Raw genomic sequence first — 26,760 nt, forward strand, 5'->3', positions numbered from 1 at the left:
ATAGTGATCTTGCCTTTACTATACATTTGTTAAATAACTTACTCACCAGCCACTATCTATTGAGGACTCTCTATTTTTATTAAAAGAGATATTTGTAAAAAACAACATAGTTTTTCCCCTGAGGTGGTTATAGTCTGGAGCAGGTAAGCAGTAATTATACTATGTTGATAAATGTTTCAGAAAACCATAGAGAAGGCACTATGAAGGCCACAAAAGAGAAATGTGAAAGTTAGTTCAGGGGTGGAAGGAAAGAGGGAGAGGCAACTATAGGAAGCATCATTTTTTGTTTTGTCTTCTTTAATTCTGAAGCTTTTCTTCCTTGAGACATTTTGACTGAGTTTACAAGAAGTATCTTAGTGAGTCAGATCATAATTTATTTTTTACTTAGTTCCCCTTTTAATTTTGAGGACGCTGTTGAGTGTGAAGAGACTTGAAATTATTTTGCAGACATTTGAGGAATTACCTGAACAATGGCTGCCAATAGAGGCACTCCTGAGCTTGAGTGCCTTATGTATAATCAGGTAGTAAAGAGAGGATTGGTGGGGAATGAGAATTCTGCTCTTTGCCTTTCCTCTTGGGATTTGAGACTTTTAATAATCTTGAAAAATGTCATGAATAGCCGCAGAAACTCTTAGTTCCTTTTCTTTAAATGTAAAAACCATTATCCACAAGGTATACTTTTCTTCCTGGTTTAATTCAGCAGTTTTTCCAATTGTGTACCTAGGTTTTTTACTTACAGATTTTAATGTAATTCTTATATGAGTTATTTTTTAATATACATCTGCAGGTCACTAATAAGGGGATTGTATCTTCGTTTGGCCTAAGTCCAGCAATCTGAAAGTTGGCAGGTAAGAAGCACTTCGCACCATATTCAGAAGTTCTGTTTTTGATCGGAGTTGACGTTATTGAGTCAGAATCCAGAAAAGTAACCTCACTTGTGACACTGATAGGAGTCCAAGGGAACAGAAAAAAAATATGTATCAAGAAGAAGAATGAAAAAATTTTCAAAATCTTTTGAACTACTCTTGCTTATTAGAGCAGGGATCAAGGATTCTTGTTTATTTTGAATTCATAATCTGATTTTTAAAAAAAATATGTTGGGAGTCTTTTTTTTTTTTTTTTTTGAGACACAGTCTCGCTTTTTTGCCCAGGCTGGAGTGCAGTGGCACAATCTCGGCTCACTGCAACCTCCGTCTCCCAAGTTCAAACGATTCTCATGCCTCAGCCTCCCTGAGTAGCTGGGATTAATTACAGGCACCTGCCACCATGCCCGGCTAATTTTTGTAATTTTAGTAGAGATAAGGTTTAGCCATGTTGGCCGGGCTGGTTTTGAACTCCTGACTTCAAGTGATCCACCCGCCTTGGCCTCCCAAAGTGCTGGGATTACAGGCGTGAGCCACCGCACCTGGCCAGGAGCCTTGTAAATGCAAATATATGTTGTTCAAGTAACACCTTAGATTAGTTTTTTCATCTTTGCCCCATAAAAGATCTAAGCTCACATATTAACTTGTGATTCATGACCCAGAGATTGTAGTTTTATCTGAGCTTCATTTTAAAGTTGCAGTGGTATCCCCAGATGTATAATTGTATGGATAAGGTGAGATAAGTTTGCGATGGCTTTTATACATATAGATGCATTACATTAAGTAATGCCATTGTTTGACTTGTTTTTATGTACAAAGCCCATCAAAACTATAAATTTGAGGAAGAAAACACATTATCATATAAATCTAATAAAAGGAGCTATAACATCAATGTTCAGAGAGGGTGCTGTCTCATTTAAGTTCATCCAGATTGGTGGCCTCTCTGAGAACTATCCAAACCTAGTAGATACAACCTAATGTTTATTTTGGTCCTTATAATTGCATTTTTCAAAACTAAACTATAAATTTTTTATTGTTTTTTCCATGACATTGTGTTTGGGATTTTGAGTTCTTTGTTTGAACTGTTTTAACACAAGCCTCAGGAATAGCGTTCAAGTATCTGTCTTTTATCTTAGAATTAGAAAACATAATTAACTATTAACTATAATTATTAATATAAGGTAGAGGTAGAGATTTCATCATCTTACTTCTAGCTATCTGTGTCACAAATGTTGGTTTGTATATATATTTTTTAAAAGGCACTAGACTTAGAAATGCCAATGTAATTAATTAATTAATTTTCTTTATTTTCAGAAACAATTTAGTGTTCATGGTACGAAGTGTTTCTAAATTGAAACACTTTCAGATTAATGGATTTAAGATAACTGGTTGCTCTTTTCTATAAGTAGTAATAATGAGATATGGCTTCAGCTACGTATCAGATACAAGATCTCACTTCCTATTCCTTTATTTCATTCATCCATTCATTCAGCAAATATTTGTTGAGCACTAAAATGCTCCAGACACAGTGCATGAACCCTGAAGATGTAGGCAATTGCATAACCCAAGCAAAGGGCCAGAGATGAGCAACAGCATGGTACATACCCCAAACTAAGAAGTTCAATATGGCTAGGATATATAATTTAGAAGAAAGAAGGTTAGGTTGGGGTAGGAGGAAGCACAGTAAATTACGAATTTAGAGATGTAATCAAATTATGAAGGGTCATGAAAGCCTTGTACAAGATTTTGAGTTTGATCTCCATAGAGTCATATAATTAGATTAATTTTATAAAGCTCATAGTGTCTGCAGTGTGGAGAGTAGATTAGAAGAGAGCAGGCCTGGAGGCAGGGAGATCATTTGGGAGACTTTTCCAGGACAGAGAAAATGGTGGTCTGAACTAGGATGGTGGCAATGGGGATGGAAAGAAGTAGATACTTAAGAGAAAATGTAAGAATACTTATTTAGTTCAGACGTTCCTGAAAGAATGAGCCTAACCATATTCTTGATCACCTAATTAAGGTCTATTCCTTCTCAAGGACAGCTAAGTAAACTAATAATTGATTCTAAGTGATGTAATTGAACAGTTCAAAGCAGTTATTCGTCATTAGAAGTTATTGATACTGGTCAGATAATACCTACCGAGAGCCAGTCCCATTAATTATCATAATTATAATCATAGCATTTAAGCCATCTTATTTCTCAGCATTTCCTGTGTTCCAGTTTTATAGTGCTAAATATTTTAAATGGTTTATGTTACTTAATACTCAACAATAGCTTTACAGGTAGATATTATTGTTATTTCCATTTTACAAAGGTGGAGACCAAGGCTTAGAGAAGTTAAGTACTTTGCCTAAAGTTACACAGGTTGTAAATGGTAAAGCTGTTATTGGAACCTAGTGACTTTTTAGTTACTGGCCCAGCTGGGATTAGAACCCATCTCTATCCTGCATTATTACTTATAAGACTTTTATTTTTGTTGGGGTTAATTGCTAATATTCTGTACAACTTCGTTTTAGCCCGGTCTTGCATATAATCATATTTCTGCATAAATAAGATAAGCTAGAGTTTTAGTGAACACATAGTGAAGAATATTGACTATTTGTTTTTTTCTTTCCAATTAGTTAGGGTAAAGCAAGTGTGAAGGGAAGTGGATGGTAAGGCATTTTGAGGAGGCAATCAAATATGTTTTTTTCTAATTATATATTTCCAAGCCAATAATTTCTTTGAAGAAGAATGTTTTAAGCGTGTTTCTTTACCATGTTAGGCCAGTAGGTACAGAGAAAATAATATTAGCTCTTTATGTCAGCATAGGTAACAAAGCCTTAAAAAATTCACAGCTGAATGTGACAGTGAAGGCCTTTGACAAGAGAGGTTGCATTACTTCAACCAGGGCTACTGCAGTGAACCAGAAAAAGAACTGAGTTCTAGGCTTCCATCCCCAGGCTACATCTTAACTGACTATGAGGGCAGTTTAGCTGTGCAGGAAGAACTCGATTGCTAACTCTCACTGATAATTTTGCATCAGTGACAATAAAGAATGAATTTTAAAAAGAAAAACTTGTCTCCCTGAACTATGGAACTCTGGAAAAAGTAGTACTTACAGTCTTTGCTTTAAGAGAAACCAGTAAAAAAAAAAAAAAAAAAAAAAAAAGCCATGCAAATAAATGAATAGTGTCCCTTTGAATGAGAATATTTTCCTACTTGCAAAATAATATAATGAAAATATTTTTGTTTCTATGACTTTGTCTTAACACTTTGTGTAGCATCAGCTTCTGAGAGATAATCGAGCTGAAAGAGGACACAAGAAAAATTGTTCTGTGAAAACAGCCAGCAGGTAAGCAATTCAAAATCACTTTTTATTCATTCATTTTCTTTTTTTCTATGCCTATAATAATGTAATGAATTGTTGTTAGGTTGCCTTTGGTTCTAAAAAGTCAGCTTAAAATATTTTATGTATTGTTTATTGGAATCTATTTTAGGATTACTAGTAATGAATGAAAAGATATTTTATTTATATTTTTTGAACTTGTAAAAAATAAAGAATTAATTTTTAAAATAAAATATTTGTCTCCCTTAACTATTGAATTTTAGATCAGCATTTATAATAATAATTCATTTTTAATCTAAAAAATGGGCTGAATCTCCTTCCCTAACCTTAAGTGGCATTTAGACCTTATGAGAGAGAAATATGTATATTCTAATAGCATATAAATGAGTAAAGACTGGGAAGAAAGTAGTCTCTTTTAAAGAGTGCTTTTAGAATCTTTTTCATTTTTTCCAATGTTAGTTTTTTCTGTAATACAAGGAATTTCCCCCAGTTTGTTTTTTAGACAATATATTTTCAAATTTTGCAAATGGTGTTTCTGAAGACTTAATTTTTGTTTAGATGAAAATGGCTACCCTTCTTGTCAGAATGTTGATTAGAAAAACTGCCCTGATATTTACATTTATTTGATTCTTAAGAAGAGACAACTGACCTCAGCAGCCACCATTGCATCCCATGGCTTCCCAGTGCTAGTGTGCTATCCACTGACTTTAACATTCCCAAGTAACCAAAATACAGCTTCAAAGTGCCATGTCATGCAGACTAATGCCAACTGAGATCCCACTGGGTATCTGCAGAAGCAAATGCACATCCTACCTAGCATACCTAATTTAGACAATCAAAAATCGCTAAACATAAAATAAGATAATTCACCATCTGTGGTAGTCAACGTAAACGACTGAGAGATTTTCTCCTAAGACTGCCAGATCCTAAAATTATAAGGTACAGATTATAAAATAACTATGGATGAGATGTTTATAGAAATAAAATGAGCAAGCAACAAATCACTATAAAAAATGAATCAGTAAGAAGTGAAAGGCCGGGTGCGGTGGCTCACGCCTGTAATCCCAGCACTTTGGGAAGCCGAGGCAGGCGGATCACGAGGTCAAGAGATTGAGACCATCCTGGCTAACACGGTGAAACTCCGTCTCTACTAAAAATACAAAAAATTAGCCGGGCGAGGTGGCAGGCGCCTGTAGTCCCAGCTACGCGGGAGGCTGAGGCAGGAGAATGGCGTGAACCCCGGGGGGTGGAGCTTGCAGTGAGCAGAGATCGCGCCACTGCACTCCAGCCTGGGTGAAAGAGCGAGACTCCTTCTCAAAAAAAAAAAAAAAGAAGTGAAAAATGTATATAACTTTTAGAAATGAGAAATGTGATTGCTCAAGAGATAATTAGTGAAATGAAAGATACATCTGAAGAATGGGCCAGAATATAGTATAAAAATTCGAGGAGATGGAAAACTGAAGGAGTACTTAAGAGACATAGAAGATCTGTGATACAATCAATCATAGTCCTTGATGAAAAGAATAGAATAGCTGAAAAAAACATGAAATTTGATGAGATGGTCGCTAAGAAGTCCCAAACCTGGTAAAAGTTATAAACCCGTAGATACAGATACAAAAAGCACAGTGAATAACTTGCACGATAAATAAAACGCAATCCACACCTAATAATATACCACAGTAGACCAAAAGTGAAGACAAATGTTAAAAGAAAAAAGAGAAGAGGCAAATTATCTACAAAGGAATGACAATGATATATCAGATTTCTGAGTAGCATCGGTAAGGCCAGAAGACAGTGCAATCATCCTCATTGTGCTGTATGAAAATAAATTGTCAACCTAGAACTATGTACCTGGAAACCCATCTTTCATGTACAAAGATGAAGTAAAATAACTTCAAGATTTTCAGAAACGGGGAATGTTTACAGACCTTTGCGAAGAAGTTTTAAAGGGTGTGTTTCAAGAAAAGTCCCGAGGAAGTTCTGAGATGCAAGAATGAATAACGAGCCAATATACTGATTAAAATGTTTATATAAATAATCATTGCTTCTATAAAGTGATAATTGTAATAATGTAATTTGTAGGACTTTTTAAAAAACTTTTTTTATTTGAGACGGAGTTTCTCTCTTGTTGCCCAGGCTGGAGTGCAATGGTGCAATCTCCACTCACTACAACCTCCACCTCTCGGGTTCAAGCAATTCTCCTGCCCCAGCCTCCCAAGTAGCTGGGATTACGGGCATGTGCCGCCACACCCAGCTAATTTTGTATTTGTAGTAGAGACGGGATTTCACCATGTTGGCCAGGCTGCTCTCGAACTCCTGACCTCAGGTGATCTGCTTGCCTTGGCCTCCCAAAGTGCTGGGATTACAGGCATGAGCCACCGTGCCTGGACAATTTGTAGGACTTAAAGGCAATCTAAAATAATGGACAAAACAAAACAAAAAAAGAAAATAAATAAAATAAAATAAAATAATGGACAGCAATAGCATGTTAAGTTTGCAGGGTTGGTGATTATAGTTAAAGTCCAATGTAAGGTCCTTGAATTGTTTAAGATGTCTACCTCTTTAGTTAGTTAAGCATTTGATACGTGATAAGACTACATTAAGTATTCATTGGTAAAATATCTAAATAACTACTAAATCAATAGAAACGGAGTATATAATAGCCAAACCAGTGGAAGGGGGAAATGTAATTAAAATATTGCCCGCCTCAAATAATCCATTTTTTAAAAAGCGAGGGGCATGGTGACTCACACATATAGTTAATTCCAGCACTTTGGAAGGCTGAAACAGGAGGATTGCTTGAGGCCAGGAGCTTGAGACCAGCCTGGGCAAAATAGTGAGACCCTCCATCTCTACCAAAAAAAAAAAAAAAGTGAAGAGAAAAGAAAAAGCATTGAGAAAATAAGATACATAGAAAGCATAAAATTAGACAATTGAATCATACACATAAACACACACACACACACAGATCAGTAATCACAGGAAATATTTATGGTTGGCTGGTCGAAGAGGCCCACACCTGTTAAGCCACAGCACTTTGAGATTACTTGAGACAAGGAGTTTGAGACCACCATGGGCAACATGCAAGACTCTGTCTCTACAAAAAAATAAATTTTTTTAAATAGTCTATGGTGGTGCATGTCTGTAGTCCCAGCTACACAGCAGGCTGAGGTAGGAGGACTACTTGAGCCCAGGAGTCGGACCTTACAGTGAGCCATGATCATGCCACTGCACTTCAACCTGGGCAACACAGTGAGACCCTGTCTCCAAAAAAAAAATAGTTTTTTAAAAATTAAAATAAAATAAAATAATTTATGATTAAACATGTCAGTTAAAAGCAGAACTAACTAGATTGGACTTACTGGAAATATCCGGTATATGTTCTTTATAAAAAACACACCTGAAATATAATGACAGGGAAAGGTGGAAAACTAAAGAAGGAACAGGATATATGCCAGATGCATTATAAAGAAAGCTCTCATACCAAAGTGATTTGGGAAGAAAAACTTTACCAAGTTTTAAAAAGTCATTATTTTAGGATAAAAGATTCAGTGTATAGGCACTCAAATAACCTCAAAATGTATAAAGCAAAGAGCAATAGGAGTACCTGGAGAAACTCACTTACCCACTATCATAACACTGCTGTTATTGATAGCTTAAGCCACCCAGAAAATTTATAAATGGAAAATTTCTGTAACACAAAATTAGCGAGCTGAAATTAGTAATATTATATAAAACCTTGCATCCAAACTGGTAGAAAAAACACATATAACACAAAATTAATCGCTTACCAGTCCATAAAGCTAGTATCAAAAAATTTTAGTGAGTATGGATCATAAAAAATATGTTCCTTTACTGAAATGTGATTCAGTTAGAAATCAGTACCAAATTTCTTTTTTTAAGGTTACAGTTAAAGGCTGGGTGCAGTGGCTCATGCCTGTAATCCCAACACTTTGGGGAGCCAAGGTGGGTGGATCACAAGGTCAGGAGTTCAAGACCAGCCTGACCAACATGGTGAAGCCCCGTCTCTACTAAAAATACAAAATTAGCCAGGTGTGGTGGTGCACGCCTGTAATCCCAGCTACTCGGGAGGTTGAGGCAGGAGAATCACTTGAACCCAGGAGTCGGAGGTTGCAGTGAGCCGAGATCACAGAACTGCACTACAGCCTGGGCGACAGAGTGAGACTCCATCTCCAAAAAAAAAAGGTTACAGTTAAAAAGTACACTTCTGGCCGGGTGCAGTGGCTCATGCCTGTAATCGCAGCACTTTGGGAGGCCGAGGAGGGCAGACATCTGAGGTCAGGAGTTTGAGATCAGCCTGGCCAAAATGGTGAAACCCTGTTTCTACTAAAAATACAAAAATTAGCCAGGCTTGGTGGCCCCTGCCTGTAGTCCCAGCTACTTGGGAAGCTGAGCCAGGAGAATCGCCTGAACCCAGAAGGCGGAGCAAGATTGGGCCACTGCACTCCATCCTGGGCAACAAGAATGAAATTCCAACTCAAAAAAAAAATAAAAAAAGTACTCTTCCAAGCAACTCATGTGTCAGAAGCAACTATATTAATAACAAGACGTGGATTACAATTAGATGGTAATTGGAGGAAATTCTACTGCCTTAAATGTTTATTTATGTTAGAAATTCGGCCCCAGCTCCTGTTACAATCAAGTTTCTGAACTACAGAATTACTGCCACCTCGCTGACGGTCAACCCAGCAGAAATTTAGAAAGAGAAAATACATAGGAAACTTCAAGAAGCCCTTGGTATTATAGGTGCTATCTTAAACTTGTGTATGTAAAGCAGGGTGGCTTCGATTTGAGACAGGAGGCAATCCAGCCTGGCTGAGAGAAAATAAAATACGAAATACAGGGAGAATAAAATATGAAATACAGTTCTGTACTGTTTTATCATTGGCCATTGCCTTGGGAGAACTGCTGCCTGCCCCACACAAAGACTCAGACCTCTGGTCTAAGTGTCTTCTGAAATAAACTCAGTAGTTCACAGTGCTGTTTTTGAGGAGCTTGATGGAACTAGGTGAAAGATTATCATGTCCTTGCTGCAGCCCCTCTAAAACCCAGTGCTGAAGAATTAGTCCTGCTCCTCTCTGGGAGTGAGAAGAGGGAAAAGGTATTCTCCTAACCCTTTGCTCATAGGGTATTACTCAAGAAATTTTTGCCCAGACCAAAGTCTCCAGCTGTTATTGTATTGGGGCCTACATCTCTCTTCAGCTTTAATAATATTTGCTTTATATATCTGGGTGCCCCAGTGTTGGGTGCATATATATTTAAAATTGTTAAACCCTCTTGCTGAATTGACCCCTTTATCATTACATAATCTTCTTTTTCTCTTCTTATAGTTTTTGTCTTGAAATCTATTTTGTCTCATACAAATATAGCTATTCCTGCTCTTTTTGGTTTCCATTGGCATGGAGTATCTTTTTCCATTTCTTTATTTTCATTCGATATGTGTCTTTACAGGTGAAGTGTATTTCTTGTAGGCAACAGATCATTGGCTCTTGAATTTTTATCCATTCAGCCACTCTCTGTCTATTAACTGGAGAGTTCAGTCCATTTACATTCAGTGTTATTATTGACAAGTAAGGATTTACTCCAGCCATTTTTTTTTTTTGTTTTCTGGTTGTTTTGTGGTCTTCTTTCTTTCTTTCTTTCTTTCTTTCTTTCCTTGTTTCTTTCTTTCTATCTTCCTATTAGTGAAGGTGATTTTCTCTGGTAATGTGATTTAGTTTTTTGCTTATTTTTTGTGTTATCTGTTGTAGGCTTTTTGATTAGAGGTTACCACTGAGGCTTGCAAACACTATTTTATGACACATTATTTTAAGATTATAACAACACTTTTGCATAAAGCAAAAAGAAAACTAATTAAAAATTATGCCTCACCCTCATCCTCCACTTTTTAACTTTTTGTTTCTATTTATATCTTCTTGTCCTATGTCTTGAAAAATTGTTGTAGTTATTTTTGATTCATTCATCATTTAGTCTTTCTACTTAAGAGTAGTTTAGACATCATAATTACAGTGTTACGATATTCTGTGTTTTTCTGTGTACTTACTGTTACCAGTGAATTTTGTACCTTTAGATGATTTCTTATTGCTCATGAATGTCCTTTTCTTTCAGATTGAAAAACTCCCTTATCATTTCTTGTAGCATGTGTCTGGTGTTTATGAAATCCCTCAGGTTTTGTTTGTCTGGGAAAGCCTTTATTTCTCCTTCATGTTTGAAGGATATTTTCACCAGATAAACTATTCTAGAGTAAAAGTTTTTTTTTTTCCTTCAGCATTTTAAATATCTCATGTCACTCTCTCCTGGCCTGTAAGATTTCTACTGAAAAGTCTGCTGCCACATGTATTGGAGGTCCATTGTGTGTTACTTGTTTCTTTTCTCTTGCTGCTTTTAGGGTTCTTTATTTTATTCTTCACCTTTGAGAGTTTGATTATTAAATGCTTTGAGGTAGTTTTGTTTCGGTTAAATCTGTTTAGTGTTCTATAACCTTCTTGGACTTACATATTGATATCTTTCTCTAGGTTTGAGAAATTCTCTGTTATCCCTTTGAATACACTTTCTACCCCTATCTCTTTCATCTCCCACTTTTTAAGGCCAATTATTCTCATACTTGCCCTTTTGGTCCTATAGGTGTGCTTCATTGTTTTTTACTCTTTTGTCTTTTGTCTCTTCTGACCGTGTATTTTTAGCCAGTCTTCAACTCACTAATTTTTCTTCAGCTTGATCTATTCTGCTTTTAAAGACTCTGATCCAGTCTTTGGTATACCGGTTGCATTTTTAAACTCCAGAATTTCTGCTTAATTCGTTTTCATTATTTCAATCTCTTTATTACATTTGTCTAATAGAATTTTGAATTCCTTCTTTGTGTTATCTTGAATTTCTTTGAGTTTCCTCAAAATAGGTATTTTGAATTCTGTCTGTTTCTCCAGGATGGTCCCTGGTGCCTTATTTAGTTCATTTGGTAGGGTCATGTTTTCCTGGATGGTCTTGATACTTGTAGGTGTTTGTGTCTGGGCAGTGAAGAATTAGGTGTTTATTGTAGTCTTCTCATTCTGGGCTCATTTGTACCCACCTTTCTTGCAAAGGCTTTCCAGATATTGAAAGGATTTGGATATTATAATCTAAGCTGTATCTGCTTTAGGTGGCATCCCAAGAACAGTAACACTGTGGTTCTTGCAGACTTGTAGAGGTATTGCCTCGATAGTCTTGGACAAGATCTGGGAGAATTATCTGGATTACCAGGCAGAGAGTCTTATTCTCTTCCGTTACTTTCTCCCAATCATACATAGTTTCTCTCTTGTTCTCAGCCTCATGAAGCTAGCAATAGAGTGACACAAGCATCTCCTTGAACACCACCAGAAGGACTGTGGGTCAGACTTGAAGCCAGCACAGCATTAGGTCTCGCCCAAGGCCTGTTGTAACCACTCCCTCTTACCCCAGGTGGGTCCAGAGGTGCCATCTGGGAGCCAGGGAGTAGAATCAAAAAGCTTAGAAGTCTACCTGGTGTTCTATTATACTCCACTGATTTGGCACTCACACCGCTAGTTGCAGTCCTTCCCACTCTTTCCTCCCCTTTCCAAAGGCAGAGGATCCTCACCCCATGGCCACTCCTACCACAGGCCCATGGGGAGTACTGCCAGACTATTGCCAATGTTCCCTTAAGGCCCAAGGGGTCTTCAGTCAGCTTGTGGTGGATGCTGCCTGGCCTAAGACTCACTCTTCAGGGCAGTGGGCTCCCTTCTGGCCCAGGACAGGTCCAAAAATGCCATACAGGAACCAAGTTCTGGAATCAGGGACCCTAAGATCCCACTTGGTGCTCCACTCCCCGGTGGCCAAGCTGGTACCTAAGGTGCAAGACAAAGTCCTCTTTACTTTTCCCTCTGCTTTTCTCAAGCAGACGGAGTCAGCACAGCTGGGAATGTGCTGAGTCTCTCTTGAAGCTAGCAAGGCTCAGAGGCTCACCCAAAGCCCTCAGTGTGGTACCTAGGTATCGCTGCTTGTTATGCAGGGCCCAAAGGCTCTTCAGTTAGCAAGTGATGAATCCTGTCAGAACCAAGTCCTTCCCTTCAAGGCAGTGGGTTCCCTTCTGGCCCAGGATGTATCTAGAAATGTCATCCAGGAGCGAGGCCCTGGAAAGAGGGCCTCAAAACTCTGACCGGTCCCCTATCCGGCTGTGGCTGAGCTGGTATCCAAGATGCAAGACAAAGTCCTCCCCACTCTTCCCTCTCATCTCCTTCAGAAGAGGAAAGGGATCCCTTTTGGAGTTTTGAGTTGTGCGGCTTGGGGTTAGGAGAGGAGTGATGCTAGCACTCCCTTAACCACCCCCACTAGTGTCTCAGTATGTTGCATGCCCCCCCGAGTCCACTAGCTCTGGGCCCAGTTCAGCACTGGGACTCTCCTAGGAGTTCCAGTCTTTGTGGCATAGACTGCCTTTCAAATTTATTTAAAACCTCAGAGTACTTTAGCTTATGGTTGCGAGGTTTGCAGAAAATCAAGTTTGGACCGCTAGGATTGGTGATTCCCCTCTGGCTAGGGCTGGCTTAAATGTTTCCTCCATGGGCAGGCGTCAGTTGAGTTTGGTTCCGTTTTGATTTCTGCTATAACAGGGCAGCATTGGGTTCAGTGCCTCACAATTGCTGTGCTCTCCCTCACCCCAGAGGATAGACATGCTTTCATACTACACTGCCACTGCCAGGGGATAGGGTAGGGGCAGCATCCGTGATTCAAGACTGTTTTTCCTGCCTCTTCAGTGCCTTATCCAGCAGTAAGAAGTTAAATCCAGGTATTGTGAGTCCTCACCTGATTTTTGGTTGTTATGAATGCGCTTTTTTTTGTGTAGATAGTTATTAAATTGGTGTCCTGGACGGGGTGGCAATTGGTGGTCTTCTATTCTGCCATCTTGTTCCACCCCAGGTGCTGTGCATATTGATTTCTTGCTGTGTCCCCCGCAACAATACACACACACACACACACTCTCTCTCTCACTCACATCTGGATTTCTTTCCCTCTTTCTCCCAGACCAAATAAATATCCATTGTTTTCATTAATATGATTATCTATGTAGATATTCACAGATATATCACTTTTAGTTGTTGTGGTGATCACTGTTTTGTTTCTTATTTGCTTTTTGTTCCATATGCCTATTCCTAAACTCATCAGATGCCTCTTGACAGAAGTTACACACCTCTCAGTTATTTTTCTTGGTGGCATCTCTCTTGGAGCCCTCCATTTTTCAGGCTCATTCTGGACTGTTTGCTCTCTGGACCTGCCGCACATCTAATGTCCTGGAATCTCTCTTAACTATCATGCTTGAGATTTCCTTCATATATCCCCTGTGTGGGATTTTATGTGCCCTGGATCCAAAGGCATTGTTTTTCTTCAGCTTTCCCAGAAGAGAACAGAGATGGTTAAATTTATGGAATTTTGCATGTCTCAAAATGTCTTTATTCTTATCTCACATTGATTGATTTAGCTGGGAATTGAATTCCAGTTTGAAAATTTTTTTGCCTCAGGGTTTTGAAGGCATTGCTCCAATATCTTTCAGTTTTCAGTGGTTGCCATTTTCTCTGTGCTCCTAATTTTTCAGTATTGGAGCACCCTTAAATGATCCTCTAACTTTTTACACTTTTCTTTTATGTATTATTTTCTTGGAAGATTTGGAGGCAGTTTTCTCAACACTCTGCCCCAAGTAACTTAATGATATTTAAAATTATCTTACTCTTTTCATTTCCAAGATCTCCCCTTGTTTCTTTAATTTTTTGTTTGTCTGTTTGTTTTGTTTTGTTTTTTGAGATGGAGTCTTGCTGTGTCACCCAGGCTGGAGTGCAGTGGCACAATCTCAGCTCGCTGCAACCCCTGCCTCCCAGGCTCAAGCAATTCTCAAGTAACTGGGATTACAGGCATCTGCCACCACATCCAGCTAATTTTTGTATTTTTAGTAGAGACGGGGTTTCACCATGTTGGCCAGGCTGGTCTCAAACTCCTGACCTCAAGTGATCCACCCACCTCGGAGTCCCAAAGTACTGAGATTGCAAGCATGAGCCACCGCACCCAGCCTTCTCTTGTTTCTTTGAACATTCCTTTCATATCCTCTTTTTCTTGGTTTGTGAGTGCGTATTTTTTCTTCTCTCTGAAGCCTTCAGTTATGTTAGGCACAGGGCAACTTGAAAAGGTGAAATAAGTGTGTAAGAAGAAAAAGACTACTCATGTTTAATTCTTGTTACAGGTTTTGTTAAATGCAAGATAAAAATTCTTCACCTTTTTTATTTATATGCATTTTTCTATGTTACTCTCATTCAATCCATTTTCTTTCTTAGTATTTTTAACAGTATCTTGACTTTTCTTACCCCTTTTGGATGAGTGACTGCACTTCCCTTTTTCAACTTGTAGAAAAACATAAAGGTTAGAGAAGAGAACTATAATGCATTAAATCAATAAATTGTAGGATCATTTACTCCCAAAATATACGAAGCAGGTAAAAAAAGATAAATGCATAAATGGTCCGCTGTTCATGATTCAAAGCCAAGACTTTGAAGTGCATGACTAAAGCATGCCCTTAACATAGGCATTCCTCACAAAAGCGCTGAATAAAGTGCTATGCAGTTATGGCTTTAGTCTTTGGAATGTAGGACATCTCACCCTCAGCTCCTCAGGGGAGTTTTCAGGACCTCTGTAAAAAGGGGTTTGGGGACATATTTACCAATACCACTTACTGTAATTCACTTTTGTGGTGGTTTTCTTTATGTCCAATTTATGCCATTTCTCCTTTTTTGCCACATTCACATTAATTTTCATCTAGGCTCTTTAACTTAATTATGAGTGCAGAAGAATTGTCTCCCAACTCTTTGACCTTTCTATATCTTAACAATACCAAACAAGTGACCTTTATAATTTCCTTTAAACAAATAGCTCATTTTAACTATTTTAATCCTTTCTATCAGGAAGTTCTACTTCATCAATAATGTACACTGTATTCTTCAAGGTATCCCGTACTTCTCTCTTTTCCTAAAAGGGCAGGGTTCCTGTGGATTTCTTAAGTTGCTTCTCATGCTTCACTATCTCCTCTCGTGGCATCATTTACCATAAGCAGTACCCATCATTACATGCCATTTCATCATATTCTGAATATTAATATTCTCTACTGCACTGTATTTGTTCATACGTTTATTGTAAATAACATTCTTATTCTTCTCACATAGGATGCATAATGAGTCCTATAATCAAATTTCAGGGGAGAAACACTGATTCTTAATATGGATTTAATTTTTCTAATTGATTCAAGTGATATTAGTCTTATAATCTTTCTTTTAGTTTGTTGTTTCATTTTTATTTCCTAAGGGGTGTCCTTATCATAAAGTAGATGTGTCAGATAGTGAGTGATGTGAAGAATTGTCATCATGACATTATTTTCATATATTCATTTGATGTGTTTTCCTGAGATTTTGCATGATAGTCCCTAGAGTTACGTTTCCTGTCTCATATTCTTCCACCTTGCTTATATCATGTTGATTATTTCCCTCTATACTTCTGTTTGATAAGTCTGTGGGTTTTTTTTTTTTTAACATCCATTCTTCCATTTCTTCAGTGTTTTCTGTCCATTTGCCTACTATGAAGTTTTATCTTGGTTTTATTGCCTCTTATCTATCTAATATTTTATGCATGTCTCAGGGTTTGTTCATGCCATTCTGTCATTTTTATGTACCTCAAAACCTTTGAAAGCATGATTACAACTCAGGAAAACCTGAAATTCTTTTCATAAATAAATGCATAAAAGCATATTCAGTTGTTATTTTTTTAAAAAAAAACTACCTATTACCTGTCATTTTCAATATTTAGTAATCAACAGGCCTGGTTTTTGAGTGGTCATTACATGCAATCAATTATTAGCTAAAGTGAACACACACGCACGTACACATACACACACATACACACACACACACACACACACACACACACTGAACTAAACCTTGAGGCAATACACCTAAGTGTTTTTTAGGCAGAAATACTAGTGATGTCTACATTTATTAAGCAAGTTCACTGTGCACCAGTTACCAACTTATCTCACTAAGGCAGAACACACTCACGTGCCACAGGTTATATGAAGCAGATTGATTACTCACAGATAGGTAGTAAGGGACAGAAGTTTATGATTCTTTGTGAGCCAGCCTCCCAAGGCTCAGGAAAGCTGCCTGGGGCTGATAGTTTCCTCCGCACATGCCCAGTCGCACCACAGCTGAGGGATCCAGAAAGTTAGCATGCCCTGGGTTATATACCTTAGTGGTGAAAGAACTTGCTGTGCTAAAGAGTTGAAGGACATCCTGTTTCTAGGGGGGACTAGGGCAATGCCAAAGCCATTGCAGCCAGTTCCTCTCTCTGTACGTTCTTTCTCCAGTTATTCTTGAGCGCTACAGGTGAGAAAGCGCGGAGAATGGTTCTGCAATTTTCAATCTCTTTTTTTTCTTGATATTTCTGTATTTAAATATAATTTTATGCTTCTCAAAATTAGAAAGAGCTTTCCCACTGCTATCACCTCATTTCAGAGCTACAGCTAAATAATGTCACATTGTTTCTCATGTCAGAAATCTTTGGTTAGCACCAGAAAGTTCAATATAGCTTTTCCAAATTGAAAGTCTGTTGGGCCATGCACGGTGGCTCACGCCTGTAATCCCAGCACTTTAGGAGGCCGAGGGGGGCGGATCATGAGGTCAGGAGATCGAGACCATCTTGGCTAACACGGTGAAACCCCATCTCTATTAAAAATACGAAAAATTAGCCTGGCATGGTGGCAGGCGCCTGTAGTCCCAGCTAATCGGGAGGCTGAGGCAGGAGAATGGCGTGAACCTGGGAAGCAGAGCTTGCAGTAAGCCGAGATCGGGCCACTGCACTCCAGCCTGGGCGACAGAGCAAGACTCTGTCTCAAAAAAAAAAAAAAAAAAAAAGGCTGTTGAAAACATTCATTAAGCAATGCCTAATACTAAGTGATACGTCATTTTTGAGAAGATCTTGCTCTTTTAACACATTTTTATGTTTATGATTAGTCTTTATTGCTGTAAGAATCCATGCAACAAACTTGATCATTTGTGGCAGCTTTATTCACTCGTTTAGATTCAAAGCCTTTTCTTATGGATATGGCACTGTTTTTTCTGAAGGAGGAGGGTTTGAATTTGCCGTGTTTTCTTATATGATTTTTGTCCTTTACTGTTATGAAGCACAAAAGCCAAATCGTTTAGTAGTCTGACATGTAGTTTGAAATCAAGTAAAAACATTTTTATTGCTGATATGGTTAAATTGTACTTAATTTTTTAAAGTGTCTTTTAGAAACATATTTAATTTACTTTTACTTAGTTGCTAAATGCATTATATTTTTCACTTTTCGTCTACTTAATGTCAAATGATTTGATAATCCATGGATTCTATGTGACATAATTTCTTAGGTTGTCTATTAATAGTGAGAAGAAAGAAACTTTTTTCCATTCATTTTGCCTGATTAGCAGTACAAGGAGACTTCTAAAATGAAAAAAAAAGACAATAGATTTAATCAGAGAAACAAAACAGATCTCATCACATTCATGTCAGCCCTCTTCCATCAAGTTAGAAAGAACATTCCTACTTACATTAATACAGAGCACATTCATTTTTATATGATATAGATCACTGTATTTTGTTGCAGATGTAACAGACAGAATTACGGCTGCTCTTTATTTGATCATCTAAAGATCCAAAGATGTTTAAGGATTCAATTTGCTCAGTCTTCCCCATACTGTCATTTGTTGTTTGGAAAGGAGACTTAATTTGCAACAGATACAAAACTATTTGTCATTTTGCAGGTTTGCCAAAAATAAATGAAACTATTAATTATGACATTTTTGAGCAGCTGTTAATAAATTGGGATAGGGTAACTATTCATTAGAGTACCGCTTAATGACACAGGCTATATTTGTTTAATGTTGCTTTTCCCAGAAATGTATCAACAAAATTAAGTATATCAACAAAAGTAAGTGATGCTTTATTTTAATGATTTAAGTTGTCTATCCTACCTTAGTAAATTTAGGATTTTAAAACAAATTCTCTTTTGTCATATTTTAAAGCAAATTCTATCACTTGACATTTTATATTTTATATATTTTATATGTCCAAAATAATGGTTTAAAACTGCTTTTAAACTAACTTTAAAAGTAAAATTTCTAATTTATTCTCATTTTTTCCTTTCCATACCTAAAATTAGCATTAGATTTTAGTGTTGTAAAAAAAGTTTAGCCTTTCAGATAGAAAAATGTCTTAGATTTTTTTATTCATTCTTATGTATGCATGAATGAATAGAAAGTATTCATATATTTGCTTTAATTAGAATGTATACTTTCTATATTTGTTTAATTGGAATGCATTTAATTACATATATTCCAATTAAAAAGAAAGCTCAAATGGCATCTAAGTATAGAGATCCTTAGAGTAGACTAATTGGAATCATACCACATATACAACATAAAATGGTTTTTAAGGGATTTAATTAATCTGTTTTACTCTATATAACCAAATTATCATATTGTATAAAACTACACTATTCTCAAATTGCCAGTTCTCATGCTTCCTGTCCTTTTGGCATCCTGAAATTCTTCCTTGCCAAGATTGTAAACTAATGATCCTAGAGAGTTATTTTAAATTGTCATTATACTAAATAAAATTAGTTATGAGCCACTTAGAATTTTGGAGGGTGCTTTTCAGTTTTATATAAAAAGCCCACACAGAAAAAAAGGAATTTGACATTTAGAAATAAGTAATATGCCCAGTGGGTGGTAAATAAAACAAAAACAAAACACTACTACTAACTAGTGAAATTCTTATTACTTAGATCATCTCTTTTTCTGGTAGATGAACTAGACATTTTCAAATGCCGAAAAGTATGCACAGCCTCTCATCTCTAGGATTGCAGTTGAATTTGGCCATGGTCACTAAGGATGGAAAATAGCATGTGAAAGCTGTTCCAGTGACCCTTAACTGAAATGGATTTGTGGTCCAAAGTCCATTTCCTTAAGGACAGGTGTTTGTTTCACAGTTGGCACTCTCCAAATTGGTCCTGTGATTAAATGGGCCTGGACACAGAACTAACCTTTAACTCCCAGAGATGATTCTCCTAGGGAATGATTAGGATAGACCTGCAGGCCCATATCACAGCAGCTTGTATCACTACTGCAGCCTGGGTTATAACTTCATTATGGGTACATTTGGGGATCTGTTAATCCAATGTGCATGTGCCAGAATACTTCCCAAAACAAACAAGCAGTCCTAATTTATTAATAAGAGAATCACTCTAAAAATTAATATCTTAAATCAGCAAAATAATAAACAACATCTGCTGCTTGATCATTTGTACCTTACAGTCCTCAGGAAAAAACCTATTAAATTCATCTGCCACACTGAAAGTACTTTCAATTTTAAAATACTACTTTATGTCTACTGAAATCACATCAACCCTTGAATATTTATGGCTCATAATATAACAAGAATTATTCTGCAATCTAAAAATTTAATGCATATATAAGTATAATTAGAATGTTTTACTTAATAATGAATAAAAATATTCAAATATCAAATATTTGGCTATCATTCATTTTAGATAATTTTCATTTCCTTTCAATTACAGGAACAATTTAAAAATAGCAAGATAATGTCCTAAGAGTTAGAACTATGTTTTTAAAAGAATCAATTTATTTATAATCAGTACCTTTCCTTTGCTTTTTTTGTAGAAATAATTGTTTTTCAAATTGTTTTTCATCATTCCTTAGTGATTTGTTTGTATACCAAGATATTGGTGGGAATTTACCTTTGTTTATTTCATATACTTCTGATCAGTTCCAACTCATGCCCAATTATATTACACTAAATTAACATAATTCAACAGATGTTGATATTTAAATGTTTTCTGGCATTCAAATCTTGGACAGCTGTCTTTGAGCTTGGGGAAAATGCAAACATTTAGAGTTAAATGCTGAACATATGCTTAAATTACTAATTAGAAAGATGGAATAAAAACTATGTATTATCCTTTCTAAGGACAATAAACCTCAGATAAAGATTTTTGTAATCTTTTTAAATCAAGTTACAGTCCAGGGATCTATGCAGACTACATGATTTAGACCTCATGGATAACTTAATTTAATTTCACATTTGGTCACTTAAAAATTGTGAAGAGTCTCCTTCATGAAGCCTTGAAAAAGCTGTAATGACTTATACTGGCAATCTTAAGGATCGAAAAGATGATTTTTCACTTACATTGTCAGGATGATGAAAGCAATTTTTAACAATATTTTATCATAGAAAATTTTATTATATACAGAAATACAGACAAAAATATAAACTCATTGTGTCTATTAACTGACTTAGAGAATTATCAATGTGTGACAAACCCTGTTTCATCTGTATCCCCCCACCCCCCAACTCCTTTATTTCAACTGAAATACATCAGTGTGCTTCTCTAAAAGGTAACAGCTTCTTAAAAAAGAAACGAAGTCTCAGTATCATTATCCCATCTATAAAAAATAACAATAATCCCTTTATATATGAATATGTATATGCAATTGATATTTACATTTCCTTTATTGTTTTATTGCATTATAATCTCTCAGATTCCCTTTGATATATAAATTCCCCTTCTCCAGCTCTCTCTTCTTTCTCTTTCTCTTTCTCTTTCTCTCTCTGTGTGTGTGTGTGTGTGTGTGCGTGCGTTCCTTGACATTTTTCGGTTGAAGACATCAGGTGTTTGGCCTGTAAAGTTTCTCACATATTCACATATTGGAATGTTGCTGATTTTCTCTACATGGTGTCATTTAACATACTCCATTGTCCTCTGTGTTTCCTGTAATTGGTATTTAGATCTAGAGAACTGATTAGAGATTCAGGTTTGGTGTTTTGTTTTGTTTGGCAAGATTGTTCCAAAGGTGATACTGTGTACTTCCCTCACTTATATCTCTTTCCATGATTTATTTGCCATGATGATTATTGCCCAGATTTATTCATTAAGGGTTGTAAAATAGTGCTGTGTTAATTCTTTTAATATGTTCTAGTTACTTCTCTTGAAAACTTCCTCCTCTCCAACTACGTGATTACTTTAAGGTACAGATCATGCAGGGAAAGCAAGAGAAATACTTGATTCTTTCCCCTCTTTGGATGTCAGTTTTCAAAATGAATTGGTTCCTAACATTTTCCAAAGGTGAACTCACTGATTTAAACACATTTGATATGTTTCGTCCATTAGTTACAATTCTAATTGATGCTAAAATTGTCCCATCTGTGGCCAATGGGATATTATTTAAGTTAGTTGTGTGCTTCTTTGCTGCCAGTCTTTGCTTTCTGGTATGTTTACATTTTCTAGGCTTTTCTTGGACCTTTTCTGGCTTAGACCAGGAGTCACCCACTTCTCCAAGAAGTGCTGATTCCTTTACTATAATAGGAAATAGGTTTAGAAACCACAGTCTGGATGTTAGGAATGTCTGTGTTTCTAGGTCTTTTCAGATAAATGAGTTAGGATTCTTTTTTTTTAAGAAAAATCATATTGATTCATACTGATAGTTCCAGTTCAAATTCAAGACTTTATTGTTTATACTTTCTGTCATTGATTTTAATCTTTTTCCAACCATATTAAAAATATTACATCTCAATGACAATGGAATACTCATTTTGTTTACCCCACCATACACAGACAGCAATCTCAGAATCACCATACTATCATCACTACCAGTACAATAATCACTAAAAAGTGTTTTTTCTTTTTTCTATTTTTATTTGGTACGTACCATAAGTACGCTAGGAATATGCAGTCATTTTCCTGTGTTTTAAAGTAACTTGAAATAGTTTCTGAGTATAGGTATACCAATGTATAATTAGTGTCATTTTCAGCAACAGGTTTCTTTTTAATGTATTTAATTTTGTTTTATAATAATATAAAAATACTCATGGGATCCACAATCAAATTTTCACAAGCAGTTATTTTCAAAGAAGTCTCGCTTCTACCTGGTTCCCTCCATTTGTTTCTTCCCCAAAATGGGTTTTGTTTTGCTTATGATATATCCTTTTTTTTTTTCTTTGAGACGGAGTCTCACTCTGTCACCCAGGCTGGAGTGCAGTGGCATGATCTTGGCTCACTGCAACATCCACCTCCCAGGTTCGTGAAAGCGATTCTCCTGCCTCAGCCTCCTGAGTAGCTGGGACCACAGGCACCCGCCACCACACCTAGCTAATTTTTGTATTTTTAGTAGAGACGGGGTTTCACCATGTTGGCCAGGATGGTCTCAAACTCCTGACCTCAGGCAATCCGCTTGCCTCAGCCTCGGAAAGTGCTGGGATTACAGGTGTGAGCCACCACGCCCAGCCGATATATCATTTCATTGGCTTTTGTTTCCCTGTTTTTAAGAGAAGCAGACATCTCTCTCTCTCTCCCTCTCTTACGACCTTTACCTTTCTTTTTCTCCTTTTTCTTGCCCTCATTCTCAGTCTGGTATACCATTGGACTTTGAAGAAGGCTTTTTTTTTTCTAATGATTACCTGTTTATTATTACCTCTATATAACAGTCTTAGGCCCTTTCCCTTCCTCTTTGAGGCCCCTTGCTGCTGGTTCCCTACTGTGAGCAATATTGAAGTTAGCTGGCCTCATGTGCCCTCCTTTCATTTGTTAATATCTATAAGACAGTCAGGGAATTTATTTTATTTTTCGTATATACTTTTGATTTTCATCCATTTTTAGCCAGGCATGGTGGCTCATGGATATAATCCCAGCACTTAGGGAGGCAGAGGCAGAAGGATAGCTTGAGCCCAGGAGTTTGAGACTTGCTGGGGCCATATAGAAAGAACCCATTCTCCACAAAAAGGAAGAAAGAAAGAAAAAACAAGTATTTTCATCCACTTTCAGGTAGTTATACTGTGTGTACATTGTCCGACACATACAGCCATTTAGTACTATACTGCCTCCTTTTTTTTTTCAGTTCTAGTTTTATTTAGTTTTAGTTCAGTCCATTCAGTTTTAGTTTTATAAGTAAATATACATTCAATGATTACCACAAAATCTTAAGTCAATGCTTCCGTACTCTTTTTGTCTGAAGTTTATTCTCTAGTTATTTCCTCTGGAAGTACTCATTCAAACAATATTTCCTGAGTTCTTGCTTGTTATTAGCAGTTTATGCATGAACTGTATATTTAAAGGTCATTTTGGCCAGATATGCCATCCATGGCTCATGTTTTTCTTCTCTTAACTATCTTAAATATGTTACTCCAATGCCTGTATAAAACGTTACTTTTGATATCTGATATAGTCTGATTTTCTTAGACATAAAAGTGACTTGGTTTTGCCTAGATGCTCAATGTGTATTTTCCTTTTTTAAAGGCCAAGAGTTTGACTAGACTACATTCTAATGTTGATAATTTTAGGTGATTTTTCCCAGGGATGAAGTTATGCTTTTTTGGTAGCTAGTTATTATGGTTTTATATATTAGTCTGTTTTCCTGCTTCTGATAAAGACATACCCAAGACTGGGAAGAAAAAGAGATTTAATTGGATTTACAGTTCCACATGGCTGGGGAAGGTCTCAGAATCATGGTGGAGAATGAAAGGCAGTTCTTACATGTTGGTGGCAAGAGAGAATGAGGAAGAAGCAAAAGCGGAAACCCCTGATAAACCAATCAGATCTCAGGAGACTTATTCCTTATTATGAGAATAGCATGGGAAAGACTAGCCCCCACGATTCAGTTACCTCCCCCTGGGTCCCTCCCACAACATGTGAGAATTTTGGGAGATACAATTCAAGTTGAGATTTGAGTGAGGACACAGGCAAACCATCTCATTTTAAAAATAAATTTCAAGATGTTCTCCAATTATAATGTTTTATATTTGTTTTGTTTTGTTGCTTTAACTTTGTTGTTTTAAAAATTTCTATTATACTTATGTTGGATCTTCTTTGCCTATCTCCTGTAACTATCACTTTCTAATCCTTTTAATTTCTTTTTTTAATTTTTAAAGTTTTTATTTTTTGCCTTTTCCATTTTTATTATATTTTCATGTTCTACTTCTCCATCACATGGCTCACTCCTCTGTTCCTTTTAGTTTAATTTCTGAAATGATTTTTTTCCTTTTATTTCTAATTGCTTCCTAAATGCTATCATCTCTTCTTTTAAATCTTCCTTTTATCCAGTCCCTTTATTTCTCAACCTCTCTAGTTGTGACTTTTTCATGTATCTTCTATCATTTTCTTAATTTCCTTTAACTCATTATAGAATTATCAGGTACAGTTTTCATTTTTGTGGGCATATCTAGAGTACTCTTACAGTCTCTAAGGACCTTATTTTTTCCTTTTAATAATCATTCTTATTTATGTATCTGCAATGCTGTTCTGAATGAGGTTTCCTGTACTTTTAAGAAGGAGACATGAGACAGGATAGCTTTCTAATTTCATGGCTTTATACCTCTCTCTTCTGTTATTTTCATAAACTAGTCAAAATTCTGGCCTCATATTTTCCAATATCTGCCTCTTCTATTCCTCTCAGTATTTTTATCTAGACCTTCTGTTTCCTTTTCCCCTTGGCCTCTGTTCAGCTCCAGTTCGCTTCTACTTCCACTGTTTTTCCTTGGTGTGGGATTTTTATCCTGGGAAATCACTTTAATTTTTTAATTTCAAGAGTTTATATGATCCAACTAATCCAACACCACAGAACTATTACATCTTGGTCCGCTTGCACTCATTTATAAACTGGAATCTTTCAGTACCCCTCCTAAGTTTAGCACGTGTGTTCATCTTGTCTCCCCATACTTTCCATTGAGTGGTAGAGCTTTGGAGATTTTCCTGTGCTTGGGGCCATTTGCAGATTCCTCTGCTTTTTCCTGCCCAGGTGCCAGTGATTTATATCCAATCACCTGTTTGAGGATGAGAAGGGGAGGGTTTGGGGAATACCTTGTTGGCTAGGTATTAGTGTCCAGGGGTTTTTGGTAATGCCACATGTTATTATATACATTCAACAACAGCGTCATTGCCACCATATTCCCAGAGTACTCTTAATTATAACGTTTTTCTTTTGTTAAATTCTAGGACTTCAGGGCTTCTACATAGCATGTTTATTTTTAAGTGAGTAAATAAATTATTACAGTGCTAAGTGGTCAGGATTTTATTTCTTTTAGGATGGTATTGTCTGTTACTAGAAAAAAATGATGTTTCATGCAGTCCTTCACACAGCATTAAGTGCCTTTTATTCTGAGTATATAAAAGACATTAGGCTAGGTGATATGTGTGGAACCCAGATCCTATTCTGTCTGCATTCCAGGAACTTACATTCTGGCCAGAAAAACCCGGATTCTGTCTTTCACTCCTTTCAATCTCTCACCCTTGTTCTCTTTATCCATTCTCCACATCATAACCAGAATGACTTTTGGGGAACCCAAATCTATTTATGTATACTTAAACCTTGAACTCCTGGGCTCAAGCTATCTTTGTGCCTGAGCCTGTCAAGTAGCTAGCACTAAGGTGCATACCACTATGCCTGCCTTTTTTTTTTTTTTTTTTTTTTTTGGAGTGATAAGGTCTTGCTATGTTGCCCAGGCTGGTCTTGAACTTCTGGCCTCAGGCAATCCTCCCATCTCAGCCTCCCAAAGTGCTGGGATTACAGGCATAAATCATCCTGCTGGCCTACTTAAAAATTCTTAATGGCTTCTCATTGCCTTAAAACCAAGTCCGAAACATGGCTTGCAAGGCCTTCCTGGTCTAGCCTTTCTGATTTTTTCAGCCTCATATCCAATTACTTCTTACCTTGAATGCGATATACCAGCTGCAATGAACTTGTTTTACTTCCTCAAGTAAACTATACTGTCTCTATGGCAGATTTTAAGAGTCATAAAAAAGATATAAAGTGTTGTGGGAAATCAGCTTGAGAAACTATGATTTGGTATGCTGTGTTCTGCCATGTTAACATAAATGACACTTTCATATTTTAGTTTGTAGAATACATTTAGACCTTATTAGCTACTAATAAATCTATTTCCTGTTTGTACTGTAACAATAAAATACGATCTCAACCACAGAGTTTCTCTACTGTTTTGTACGTATGATTGGGCCTCAAAAATGCCAAATTATGCCATATTCAGTTTATTTTATACAAATTTCCTTTGTGGGAAATTATGGGTAACATTTATTGAATGCATACTGTGAGGCACACATTTCTTTAATCTTCACATCAACTCTGTGAGATTGGTTCTGCCATCATCTCCATTTCACACATGAGAAAGGCCAAGCATAAAAGGATTAACTAACTTGCCCAGGTTCACCCAAGTTGTTAAGTGAGGGAGCAGGAGTTGAACTTTGACTCTTTGGGCTGCAGAGTCCACACTCTTAACTGCTGTGCTCTTCTGCCTCACAAGATGAGTAGATGGGTAGGTGAGGAGAAATGAAAAAACAGATAATTTAAAATATATGACTTTAGTTGAAGAAACAGATTTCCGCATTATGTTTATAACTAACACCGTAATAGCTAAGAGTCATTGAGTGTTAATGATGTATTTTTACTCACTGAATTTCCAATATT

General features: G+C 36.7%; 1 protein-coding gene across 1 annotated transcript in view; it reads left to right on the plus strand.

Annotated features, from left to right (window-relative positions):
* Positions 1-26,760, plus strand: part of GPATCH2 (G-patch domain containing 2) — a 190,474-nt gene that overhangs the window by 131,362 nt on the left and 32,352 nt on the right. Inside the window, exon 8 of the mRNA XM_003265095.4 lies at positions 4,128-4,198. Within this exon, the coding sequence (XP_003265143.1) occupies positions 4,128-4,198 (71 nt within the window). The remainder of the gene's footprint in view (positions 1-4,127; positions 4,199-26,760) is intronic.

The sequence above is a fragment of the Nomascus leucogenys genome, chromosome 5 (genome assembly GCF_006542625.1).
Source record: "Nomascus leucogenys isolate Asia chromosome 5, Asia_NLE_v1, whole genome shotgun sequence".
In the NCBI taxonomy this organism is placed as follows: Eukaryota; Metazoa; Chordata; class Mammalia; order Primates; family Hylobatidae; genus Nomascus; species Nomascus leucogenys.